Source organism: Macaca nemestrina, chromosome 18 (genome assembly GCF_043159975.1).
Source record: "Macaca nemestrina isolate mMacNem1 chromosome 18, mMacNem.hap1, whole genome shotgun sequence".
Classification (NCBI taxonomy): Eukaryota; Metazoa; Chordata; class Mammalia; order Primates; family Cercopithecidae; genus Macaca; species Macaca nemestrina.
Genome location: NC_092142.1, coordinates 23,499,216 through 23,512,066, shown reverse-complemented (window position 1 = coordinate 23,512,066; position 12,851 = coordinate 23,499,216). Strand labels below are relative to the sequence as shown.

The following is a 12,851-nucleotide window of genomic DNA, read 5'->3' as shown; positions in this document are numbered from 1 at the left end:
AATATCAAAATCTCCTATACTTTCTGGATTTTTGTGTCCTTACTTCTTCTGTTGTTCTTACAGTGCCCTTTTCTCTGCCTTTCAAAATTGATTCTTCAAAGTTCAGTTATAATGGTATCGTCCTCACGTAGACATTATGGTTCCCATGATACTAACAGAATGTGACAATTTTAATGGCCAACTGTGAATTTTAACATACAGTTTATCTATGATAGTAAACTACATTTATTACTTGTGCCAATGTTTAACTGGCACTTGCTACCAGCAGGCACACGGTCTTGAGGATTTGCAGCTTAGTAGAGTAAAAGGAGAATGGCAACACATCTTTGACATTCAGAAACCAGAGCTTCCAAACTGAGGATCTACATGATAGGGTCTGGGCTTCCATGTTAATAAAAATCTTTTTTTTCTTTTTTCAGACAGTTTCACTCTGTCGAGCAGGCTGGAGTGCAGTGGCATGATCTAGGCTCTCTGCCTCCCGGGTTCAAGTGATTCTCCTGCCTCTGCCTCCCGAGTAGATGGGATTACAGGCGCACGCCACCATGCCCAACTAATTTTTGTATTTTTAGTAGAAATGGGGTTTCACTATGTTGGCCAGGCTGGTCTCAAACTCCTGACCTCAAGCAATCCACCTGCCTCAGCCTCCCAAAGTGCTGGGATTATAGGTGTAAGCCACAGCGTTTGGCCAAAAGATGTTTAAATTAACTCAACATCTAAAAGTCGGGGGCTTTCACATTACAATTCCTAATGAAGATCTAGAGCAGTGGTTCTCAGCCAGGGTCGATTTTTGCGCCACACCCAGGGACATCTAGCAATATCTGAAAGCATTTTTGATTGTCACAATTGGGCAGGGTGTGCTACTGCGGATGCTGAACACCCTGTGATGCACAGAACCACCCTCACAATAGTAAATTATCTGGTCCAAAATGTCAAGTGCTCAGATTAAGAAACGGATCTAGAAGTACTGCATGCATCTGTGGGTTCTGCCTACCAAAAGAAATTTTCCAATTTTTCAAGTTCGAAGCCTAAAAAGTTACTCCAATTACCAGTGATATGGTCTCCTCCAAGTTACTTAACCACCTTATACCTCAAATTCTACATCTGTAAAATGGAGATACTACTACTACCTACCTCACAGGGTTTTTCAAGGATCAGATGAGTCCATGTAAAATCTTAGGAAAACTGTGCCAGGCACATAGTAAGCAATCAATAAATTTAACTACTTACTTCCCTGGCTTAGTGCCCAGTCCCGCATTTGAAATATCGAAAATGCTCAAAAAATGGTTACTCAATGAATACAATGCCTTGATTTCCTGGGGAGAGCACTAATGGGTAAAGACAGATACATACTTTTTTGTGAAAAAGCAAACACAGCTAAAGATGGAGTTGAAGGAAGCATCTGCCCACTTAATCACTTCTCTCCTTCCTCAGAACACTTTTAACCTGCACGAAATGCTCCCCCTCATTGGATCCTTAGTACACATTGCCTTACAATCTCTTTGATATTTGTTTTTCCTTTAATGCCTTCTGACCAACTGAATATCCTCAAGGACATGAATGGGCTGGTATCTTTTGATTCCTACGTCATCTACCTAGTATTACTGTTATTTATGCACTACGATAGTCTTTCTATTAGACTGTACATGCCCTCTGTGGACATGGACAGCACTTTACTCCTTTTTATGTAACCCAAAGGGCCTAACAGACCTCAGCAACTGGCTGGCCCAAGCCGCTCGTTTTATAGACTGGACAGAGAGAGGCTAAGTGACTTGCCAAGAGTCAAGGTCATATTGCAAGTAGCAGAGCTGGAACTCAAACTCTGATAAATAGCCAACCTAGAGACTCGAGTTCTACCTAATATTAAAATTATACCTGTGGTACAGACAATTTTTAATCAAGTACTAGAGCACCTTCATAGGAATTAAACTGATATAGTTACCTGACAAAACAAAAATGGAAGGAGAAATAGACCTCTAAGCTCTGTTCTGCTGATACTACACTTTAATGGCTCAACCTGTTTTCTTTAATGTTTCCGTATCTTAATATTTCTTTACTAGATTTTGACAATAAAATTTATGTAAATATACCACAAATAGTCAGTGATGTCAGACTTAATTTCCTTTAAATGATCCCATAATTATTTTGAGTAACAGAAAATCCCTTACTGGGTAAACCAATGATGCCTATCCTTCACCATCTGAATATATTCTTTAACGATCACCTGAACAGATTAGTATCTTATGAAACTCAATAGGCCAGCAATTTGGAACAATTCTACACAGTGCAAAATATTCAGACGATTTGAAATGTGAGTGTTAAAAACCCCAACGTAAACCTAAAACCTGCAATAATCAAGAGCAAACCACATTAAAACCTGAGATAACAGAAATTTTATTTTATTCTCCACAAGTGAAAAAAAAAATAAGAAAAAAAAAAAGCTATTCACGGATTTGGTTAACTGGCTAAGTTTCCCGAGTGTCCCAATATGATGCAAAAGAAAAAGGTGAATAAGAAAGGAAAAGACGGCAGGAAAGAAAATGAATGTGAAAAGGAGTTTAAATACAGTACAATTCCTTGATGCTTAAGCAATTACAGCTCAATGAAGCTAAATATTTCCATTCCATAAAGACCTCGTTTTAAAAAAAAAAAACAAAAATCCTCCCTTAGCGGTGATGCAAAAGCAGCAGGGCCCAAGAGGGCCCAACAGGAACGATAACCTCTTCTGGAGAAAAGATTTTTAATTATTTTACCAGCTGATAAAAAGAGCACACACCGAACACTGACAGAAATGGAGTTTCAAAGGAAAACAAAACGCAGCTTATGCTTGGTAAAGTTCAAGGGCAAAACTGTTTCCAATGCAACAGAATCCGCCTGACTACAATGTGTTGGGGGGGGTGGGGGGAAGAAAATGCGAACACATAGTATCTTTTTATAAAGGCAACAATTTGAACTACAAAGTAATAACGGGGAAGCCAAAACAGTTTGACAGCCCGCCATAAGGGCCGCCTCAATCATGAGTCACACAATGCCTGCAACCATTTACAATAGTAATTAATGCACAAGTCCCCTAATTAAATTCTAAAAGGGTAAGAATGCTTTAACTAAGTTTACAAGAATTGCTTTGCGCTTTTTTTTTTTTTTTAAAGAAAGAAACACGCGTAATTACGCATCTCCCCGCAATCCCCTCCAGTATTCCCTCCAGGCCGCTTCTCCCGAATGTCTGCTCTCTGGTTGCGGAAGAAAATGACACCGGGGAACTTCTCAACCCAGAAAGGGCGAATCGGAGTAGAAATACACGATTATCATGGGGCGGGAGATGGAAAGCTCGCCCATCTTACCTGCTAAGATTTCTTTCTACGTCTTTGGTAGCTTTAGCTTCCAATTCTCTGAAACAAAAAACAAAAACAAAAACAAAACAAAAACACACACACAAAAACGAGATGCGCGTGAAAACGGAGCTGCTGCGGCAGAGGCTCGCGCCGGGGCCGGATGGGGGAGGGGAGGAGACGGGGGGGAGGGGGACTCACAAAGCTGCGGGGCTGCAGCCCGGACTGCGGTCCGGCGGCGCGGGCGAGGCGCAAAACCCGGCCCGACCCCTGCGGCGCGGCGCGGCGCGGCGCGGCGCAGTGAGGCTCCCCCGGGCCGCCCGCCCGGCCTCCGCAGCAACGTAGCCTGCGCCCTCCCGCCGAGGCCCTAAGTCTCGGGGACGCCCGGCGCCGCCGCCTCCGCCGCCACCGCCGCGGTTGCGGGCCCTGCGGCAGCGCCCGCGGCTCCTCCCGCCCGGAGGGAGGCCCTCGTTCCGCTCACCTCATGTGTGTAAAGTGCACGAGCAAGTGGGGCGCGGCGAAGGAGGCTCGCGAGCCTCAAGCCCTCCGCAGCGCCGCGGGGAGAGGCCCGAGCCGCTGCACCAGCGCCATTTTCTACACCGACCCGCTGCCGCCGCCGCCGACACCGCCGCCGCCGCAGGCCCCAGACCGGAAGTGAATGCCCCACTCGGCAACCCCTTCCGGGGGCGCCGCGGCCACTGGCCCCCCAAGATGGAGGCCCTAGCAACTGGACCCGCAGACTGGGCAGGTCCTTGGCAACCGCTCCGGCGTGGCACGCTGCACCCAGCCGGACCTCCCTGGGGGTCACAGCCTCCGAGGCGCCCCGCGGAGTGGCTGGGGGCCCTGCGGAGCCCCGAGCCCAACCTTTTTCGGTGCGGCCGGCTCCGGTCTGACCGAGAAGGAGGGGAGTCCCTCCCCTCCTCCTTCTTTGCTGCGACACAAGTTTCCTACCCGCCGCCCGGCCCCTCCCCCACTGACACACGCCAAAAAAAAAAAAAAACAATTGCCTAAAACGCAAATCCTACCCCAACCTCAGCCTGATGAGCCCGCGCTGCTTTTGAATTCAGCCACTTATAATTATTTTTGACCTTGGGTCAGTTATTTAACCTCTCTGCTTCTCTTTTCCTCCTCAGGTAAAGAATGCATACCTGAGGCGGGTTGTGAGGCTTAAAAGCGATTTTTATCCACCGACCTTTGACTCAGCAGTTCCGCCTGCACGGATTTTCTGCTCAGGAAATAATTCTGGGTATCTGCAAATATTTCACCATCGAGATACTAAGCTGTGGTATTGATGATGGTGAAAAATTGTAAACAGCCAAAATGTCCAGCGCTACTAGATGGCTTCGAAGACAGCTACTGGCATGTATTAAGACACTGTAAAAATGATGTGGAGGAATAATCCCGGCATGAGGGAAATGGTTGCAATAGAATAAGTGAAAAAGCAGGTTCCAAAGTAGCTCACACAGTAAGAAACACCTTAGTGCAGACACAATAAGATACATACATGTAGATACACTACGATATGTATATATGTAGACACAGATGCATATGTGTACATTAAAAGTATACATGTATACCTACATGTAGATAAAATAAGACATACATATCTGCAGGTAGATACAATATGTAATACATGTAGATACTGTAAGATACATATTTTCACTTGCATGTGTTCTTTCCAACCTTTCATCATGCTTTTTCTTCTAATTTAAAGATAATTCCTCCTCTGTGCTTAAAATCTATAACCTTTATACTTTCTCAGAAACCCCACTCTGGATCATCCCATTCTCCTTTTTCTAACCTAAGTCCTTCAACTGGCTTTATTTTTTTATTTTTATTTTATTATTATTATTATTTTTTTAAGACAGAGTCTCGCTCTGTCTCTCAGGCTGGAGTGCAGTGGCGCGATCTCCGCTCACTGCAACCTCCGCCTCCCGGGTTCAAGCAATTCTTCTTCCTCAGCCTCCTGAGTAGCTGGGATTACAGACGCGCACCACTGCACCGGGCTAATTTTTGTATTTTTAGTGATGACGGGGTTTTGCCATGTTGGCCAGGCTGGTCTTGAACTCCTGACCTCGGGTGATCGCCCAGCCTCAACTGGCTTTACAACATGCTTGAATCTCTCCCATTAAAACAAACAAAACTTCCTTAGACATACTGGGTTCCTATCCTCTCGGAGAGGATAAGCTAGTGAGTGAATGCACAGTCATGAAACATATGCACCAAAATGTTAACTGATGATGACTTTTTTCCTTTTCTTCTTTTACTGTATCTGTTTTGTTGTGTTTTGCAATGAGCATATAAAAAACACTTTTTTAAAAAAAAATCAGGTTTACAAAATGTAAAACGTAGTGGGCACCGAATAAATGCTAGTGACTTTCCTTTTCCCGCTATCATCCCTGAGGTTCACTTACCTATACTCATATTTGTTTTTCTTTCATAATCCTTTCCACTTAAAATGTTTAAAAAGTTACTACGGTATTTCATTAGGAGTTTAAAAATATGAACATATACTTATGGCACAATATGCTTTCGTACCAGGTTTAGGAATAATTTTTCACAACAGCATAAGGCAATGAAAACAGTCATGTTTATCAACATTTGCACAGCTGTTGAGATTGGCTGATTTTTTTATTAGACTTTTTTAGGTTTTAATAACTCAGTGATTCTTAATTGGGACAATGTTGCCCCCCATCCCTACCCCTGGGGACATTTAGCAATGAACTTTTTGGTTGTCACACTGGCTGCTACCGATTGGTATCTAATAGCTACAGACCAGGGATTCTGTTAAATATTCTACGATGCGTAGGACAGTCCCCTACAACACTGGAGTATCTGAACCAAAATGCCAATAGCACCAAGGTTGAGAAAGCCTGGAACTAATTCCCAGCTCCAGAGAAGCTAATAAGATGTGATTTCTTGGCCTGGTGCAGTGGCTCACGCACTTTGGGAGGCCAAAGTGGGCGGATCATCTGAGACCAGCCTGGCCGACATGATGAAACCTGGCCTCTACTAAAAATAAAAACTTAGCCAGGCATACTGACGCATGCCTGTAATCCCAGCTAATCGGGAGGCTGAGGCAGGAGAATCGCTTGAACCCAGGAGGCAGAGGTTGCAGTGAGCTGAGATCACACCATTGCACTCCAGCCTGGGCAACAAGAGTGAAACTCTGTCTTAGGGGAAAAAAAAAATGATGTGATTTCCAGAAGGTTTGTCGACAGTGATTGGACGTCCCATCTGAGCCTTCCTGGGCTGCGGTGTAGAGTGTTCTATATGAGGTCATGCTAGTCACTTTTAAATTATCTCTTACTTAAACTTGGTGCATACATCAAAAAAAAATGACAATATGAGATCAACACTGATTCCTTATGTGGGACCCATTAAGGGATCTTTTCCTGTTACTATCTTTTCTTTTTACTAAATAATCATTCTCTCTACTGAGTATTTCCCATCACCATACAAACTCATTAAAAAGTAAAAAGCCCAAACCTCCCTTGATGCATCATTCCTCTCCAGCTCCGTTTTTCTGCTCTTGTTCCCAACAATGCTTTCTTGGGAAAGTGTTCAGCACAAGCACCTTCACTGGCTCTCCTCCGTCTCCCAGCAATCTTTAACCTGATATCCCCATCCCTCCTCCAAAACTGCTCTTATGAAGGTCGCAAGTGACTTTGAGGGTACCCGACTCAATGGAAATATGTCTGTCTTCATCTTGATTTACTTCTTAGCTACATTTGCCACAACCTAACCCTCCCTCCTTCTTAAGAGAATCTCTTTGGTAGGCCATCTTAACATTATATTCTTCTGGAGTTCTTTTTACCTTTCTAGCCTTTTCTTTTCTTTTTTTGGTATGTTTTGCTAGCATCTTCTGTTTTATATCAAATAAATGTTGGAGATCCCCCCACTCCCAAGGCTTTGTTCCAGACTTCTGTCCTTCCCCCTTCTCTACTGTCTCTTTAGGATGGGTAATCTCATTTATTCTGTTGTATTTAACTACTCTCTGAATGCAGATGACTTGAAAATTTAAACCTTAACCCTTGTCTCACCTGTGTACCCTTGAATGCCAAAATGACAATTCATTCACACAATATTTATTGAGCACCTACTATGTGCGTGCCAGGCACTGTGCTAGGACTGCCTTCAACGCAGACAGATTTTTTTTTTTTTTTTGAGACGAAGTCTCGCTCTGTCGCCCAGGCAGGAGTGCAGTGGTGCAATCTCGGCTCACTGCAAGCTCCGCCTCCTGAGTTCACACCATTCTCCTGCCTCAGTCTCCGGAGTAGCTGGGACTACGGGTGCCCGCCACCATGCCCGGCTGATTTTTTGTATTTTCGGTAGAGAAAGGGTTTCACTGTGTTAGCCAGGATGGTCTCAATCTCCTGACCTTGTGATTCGCCCGCCTCGGCCTCCCAAAGTGCTGGGATTACAGGTGTGAGCCACCACGCCCAGTCTTTTTTTTTTTTTTTGTTTAGACATAGTCTCATTCCATCACCCAGGCTGGAGTGCAGTGGCATGATCTCAGATCACTGCAATCTCTGCCCCCTGGGTTCAAGCGACTCCCTTGCTTCAGCCTCTCCAGTAGCTAGGATTACAGACTGTGCCACCACATCTGGCTAATTTTTGTATTTTTAGTAGAGACGGGGTTTTTACCATGTTGGCTAGGTTGGTCTCAAACTCCTGACCTCAAGTGATTCATCTGCTTCGGCCTCCCAAAGTGCTGGGATTACAGGCATGAGCCACTGTGCCTGGCCGATTTTTTTTTTTTTTCTTAAGCAAACAAAAAGTGTATAATTACAAACTATGGCAAGTGCACAGAAGGATAGGAATGTTGCTCTAAGAAAGTGTAAAACAAGGGAACACCACATTGACTATGCAACAAAGAACGTTTCTTTGAAAATGTAAAGCTTCACCTGAGAATGGAGAGAGGAGCTGGGGAGCAGCAGAGGAGCAGGTCTGAGGCTGGAGGGTTACGTTTATGGTTACATTTGTGGGTTATCAGTGCGGAGGGAAACAGGCTTCATACTGTATTTGGCTTTGAATCTGCCTGACCGAGGCAAATGGATTGCTGGAGCTCAGGAGTTCGAGATCAGCCTGGGCAACATGGCAAAACCTCATCTCTACTAAAAATACAAAAATTAACCAGGTGGGGTGGTGTGCATCTGTAATCCCAGCTGCTGGGATTACAGAGCCTGGGCCGGGGGGTAGGTTGCAGTAAGCCAAGATAATGCCACTGTACTCCAGTCTGGGTGACAGAGTGAGACCTTTTCTCAATAAATAAATGAATCTGCTAATGTTGTCATTTTCATTTTACTTGCATCAATCCATTAGGAATGGAACCAGAAACAAGGTCCTATAAAGAGAAACAGGCTGTACAAATTTAATTTTAAATAAGCCCTTTTTCTCCATTTGTCTTTGTTCCTATGGCTTTTGAAGTTATCAGGACATAAATGTTCTCTAACTTCTCCTCCTTCTCTTACTGAGAAGGGCAAATGATGAGTCTAATACTTTGGAAATTACGTACTTGAAAGAAAAGATTTTGTTTTCCTCCCAAGGCTTTACCAAACACCATTGTGAGATATATAAGTATATTTTTAGGCAAGGTTCGTGCATAATATTTTTAAATTTTAGATTTTTTTTCACAATTATGTATAAATATGAACATGGATATGAGTTCCTGGAGAGAATGTACTTATTTATTTGTTTGTTTGTTTATTTATTTATTTATTTATTTTAACAAGGTCTCGCTCTGTTGCCCTGGCTGGAGTGTGGTGGCACAATCTCAGCTCACTGCAACCTCCACCTCCTGGGCTTAAGTGATCCTCCCACCTCAGCCTCAAGTAGCTGAGGCTACAGGCACAAACCACTGCACCTGGCTACTTCTTGTATTTTTTATAGAGATGGGGTTTCACCATGTTGCCCAGGCTGGCCTCGAACTCCTGAGCTCAGGTGATCCACCTGCCTCAGCCTCCCAAAGTGCTGGGATTACAGGCGTGAGCCACCGTGGACAGCCAAGTGTATTTATCTTATTTAACTAAAATGTATTTGGAAGTTAATATATGCCAGTCAGGCTCTTTTCTAAGTGCTTCACAAATATTAAAATTAATTATTAATTGTTGTTTTCACATAGCCATGTGAGATAGAAATATTACCCCCACTTAGCAGATGAGGGTAATTAACTTGCTCAATGTCATATTAAAATAGTAAATGGTAAAACAAGCAACCAACCAAGTGATTTGCTTCCAGAGTCCGCTACATTGCAGAACTGTTTTTCTTAACCATATTAGATCCTACACGCCTTTTGATAACAAATGTTTTGTAACACCACCTCTTTCTATCCCAACGTGATAATCATGGATAATTATGTCTTAATTTACCTAAGACATAATTTCAAAATACGTGCATATTGACATCTCTGATATAAAATAGAAATAAAAGTAACCATAATAAAATAAAATGTCTTTCATTATGTAAATGTTTGGAAATGGTCTACACTAGAAGACACAGTGGGATAACTAGGTATCAACACCTATGTGTAGTATCGTTACTATAAATAGTCACAGCAGTGATTAATTGATTACTCACACACCAAGAACTGTAGTTATGTTGGAGATGTAATTTTTCTGCAGTGGAGAACAACTCTCAGTCAAGTTCTGAACAAATAGAAAACAGTTCTCTCTCAATGTATGTGATAATTGCATTACTGGAAATTTTGCAATAATTAAAATGGAACAACAAAAAAAGTTAGGTACTCAGATAATTATAAATATCCCTTTTACCTATGTGAATGGCCAGTCAGGGGGGAATTCCTCGTTTTGTGGAATTAACTCTGTTCAGCATCCACAACTCCTAGCCACCGACTTTCTTTTTTTTTTTCTTGACAGAGTCTTGCTCTGTCACCCAGGCTGGAGTGCAGTGGCGCCATCTCGGCTCACTGCAACCTCCACCTTGCGAGTTCAAGCGATTCTCCTATCTCAGCCCCCCAAGTAGCTGAGATTACAAGCGCATGCCACCACACCCAGCTAATTTTTGTATTTTTAGTAGAGACAGGGTTTCGCCATGTTGGCTAGGCTTGTCTTGAACCCCTGACCTCAGGTGATCCTCCTGCTTCAGCCTCCCAAAGTGCTAGGATTACAGGCGTGAGCCACTGCGCCCTGCCGCCACGGACTCTTAATAGCATACATCTCCCCTCAACCAAAAACGCTTCAGCCATTTCCCCCAAACCCTCTGGGGAGTGGAGGTGAAGTGTTACTTACTGAGAACCATTGCTGTGGAGGATGAGAAGAGCCAAGGAATGAATCCTGGAAAATCTGATACTGTAATGAAGAAACCAGCAAGGCAAGAGAGAAACAGGATGATTGTGGCATAATGGGCCCACGTAATATCTCCTGGGTATTTCAGGCTGACACGTCAAAATTTAGCCTCCTCATTCCTCCCCTGACCCAACCAACATCCTACATGGACCTGACCCTTTCCCAGTTTTCCCCCAGTTCGGTAATAACACCACTAGTCACTTAGCTGCCCCAGCCAGAAACCTAAGCGTTAGTTCTGACTCTTCCCTGCCTCTCATGCAATGTATCAGCAAGTCATCTGGTCTCTAATCTGCTTTCTTTGTCTTCTCTCCCTCTGTTTCTCCACTGCCATCCCATAGAACACCCTGAAAATTCCAAAGATTCATTTTCTTTGCCTCTTTTTTGTTGTTGTGGTATAATTCGTATACAATAAAAGTCACACTTTATTTAAGAGTTGGGTCTTGGCAAGGCACAGTGGCTCACACCTGTAATCCCAGTACTTTGGGAGGCCGAGCCAGGTGGATCATTTGGGGTCAGAAGTTCAAAGCCAGCCTGGCCAACATGATGAGACCCCGTCTTCACTAAAAATACAAAAATTAGCCGGATGTGGTGGCGGGTGCCTGTAATCCCAACTACTTGGGAGGCTGACGTAGGAGAATCACTTGAACCTGAGAGCTGGAGGTTGCAGTGAGCCAAGATTGTGCCACTGCACTCCAGCCTGAGTGACAGAGACTCTGTTTCTAAATAAATAAATATTTGAAGTCTTGTTCTGTCACCCAGGCTAGAGTGTTGTGGCACAATCATAGCTCGTCGCAGCCTCAAACTCCTGGGCTCAAGGGATCCTCCCATCTCAGCTTCCCAAAGAGCAAGAATGACAGGTATGTGTCACCACACTCAGCTAATTTTTTATTACTTTTTATAGAGATGGGGTCTCACTATGTTGCTCAGGCTGGTCTTCAATGCCTGGCCTCTAATGATCCTCCCACCTTGGCCTCCCAAAGCACTGGGGTTATAGGTATACTCACACATTTAAAGTGAAAAATGTAATGCATTTTGACCAATAAATATACCCATGTAGCCATTACCACAGTCACTATATAGAACACTTTTAGCACTCTAGAAAATTCCCTTGTGCCCCTTCTCAGTGACTCACCTGTTCTCCTCCCACATACACCTACCACCAGGAAACCACTTTTCTGATTCACATCACCACAAATTAGTGCTGTCTGTTTTAGATCCTCATATAAATGAAGTCATACTGTGTATATTCTTTTGGGCTTGACTTCTCTTGCTCAACATGCCTGTGAGAGTCATTCACATGATTGCATGTATTAAGTTTGTTCCTCTTTATTGCTGCCAAGTATTATTTTGAATGGATATACCACAGTTTGTTTACTCATCCTCTTGTTTTAAAATAATAATAATAATAGTTGTTTCTATTATCATTTTGATACAGGGTCTCACTCTGTCACCCAGATTGTAGTGCAGTAGTGCCATCCAGCTCACTGTACCTCCACTTTCCAGGCTGGAGCCATCCTCCCACCTCAGCCTCATGAGTAGCTGGGACCAAAGGCATATGCCACCAGGCTGGGCTAATTTTTGTATTTTTTGTAGAGTTGGGGTTTTGCCATGTTGTCCAGGCTGGTCTCAAACTCTTTGGGCTCAAGCAGTCCACCTGCCTCAGCCTCCCAAAGTGCTGGGATTACAGGCATGAGCCACCACACCCAGCCTCTTCCTTGTGTTAATTGACATTTGGGTTGTTTCCAGTTTGGGGCTATTATGAGTAAATCTGGTATGAACAGTTCTTGTACAAGTCTATTTTTGTGGATAGTAGGCATGTGTTTCTATTTCTCTTGGATAAATACCCAGAAATAGAATTACTGGATCACAAGGTAAGTGTATATTTGACTATATAAGAAACTAGAAAACATGTCTAAAATAGTTGTACCCAGTTGCATCTCAACCTCGTCAAGAGTTCTAGTTGCGGCCGGGCGCGGTGGCTCAAGCCTGTAATCCCAGCACTTTGGGAGGCCGAGACGGGCGGATCACGAGGTCAGGAGATCGAGACCAAACTGGCTAACACGGTGAAACCCCGTCTCTACTAAAAAATACAAAAAACTAGCCAGGCCAGGTGGCGGGCACCTGTAGTCCCAGCTACTCGGGAGACTGAGGCAGGAGAATGGCGTAAACCCGGGAGGCGGAGCTTGCAATGAGCTGAGATCCGGCCACTGCACTCCAG

The 12,851-nt window shown here is 43.9% G+C and overlaps 1 protein-coding gene across 7 annotated transcripts in view; it reads right to left on the bottom strand.

Annotated features, from left to right (window-relative positions):
* Positions 1 to 12,851, bottom strand: part of LOC105485034 (trinucleotide repeat containing adaptor 6A) — a 216,082-nt gene that overhangs the window by 99,418 nt on the left and 103,813 nt on the right. For 2 of the 7 annotated variants that reach the window (XM_011747203.3, XM_024793885.2), the window contains exons 1-2: positions 3,808 to 3,983; positions 3,339 to 3,386 (exon numbers count right to left, since the gene is read on the bottom strand). The exons of 4 other annotated variants lie outside the window; for them this stretch is intronic. In XM_011747203.3, the coding sequence (XP_011745505.2) occupies positions 3,339 to 3,386; positions 3,808 to 3,812 (53 nt within the window). In that variant the 5' untranslated portion in view covers positions 3,813 to 3,983. Of the gene's footprint in view, positions 1 to 3,338; positions 3,387 to 3,807; positions 3,984 to 12,851 lie in introns of those variants that run through there. One more of the 7 variants, XM_071084254.1, reaches the window with a different exon arrangement.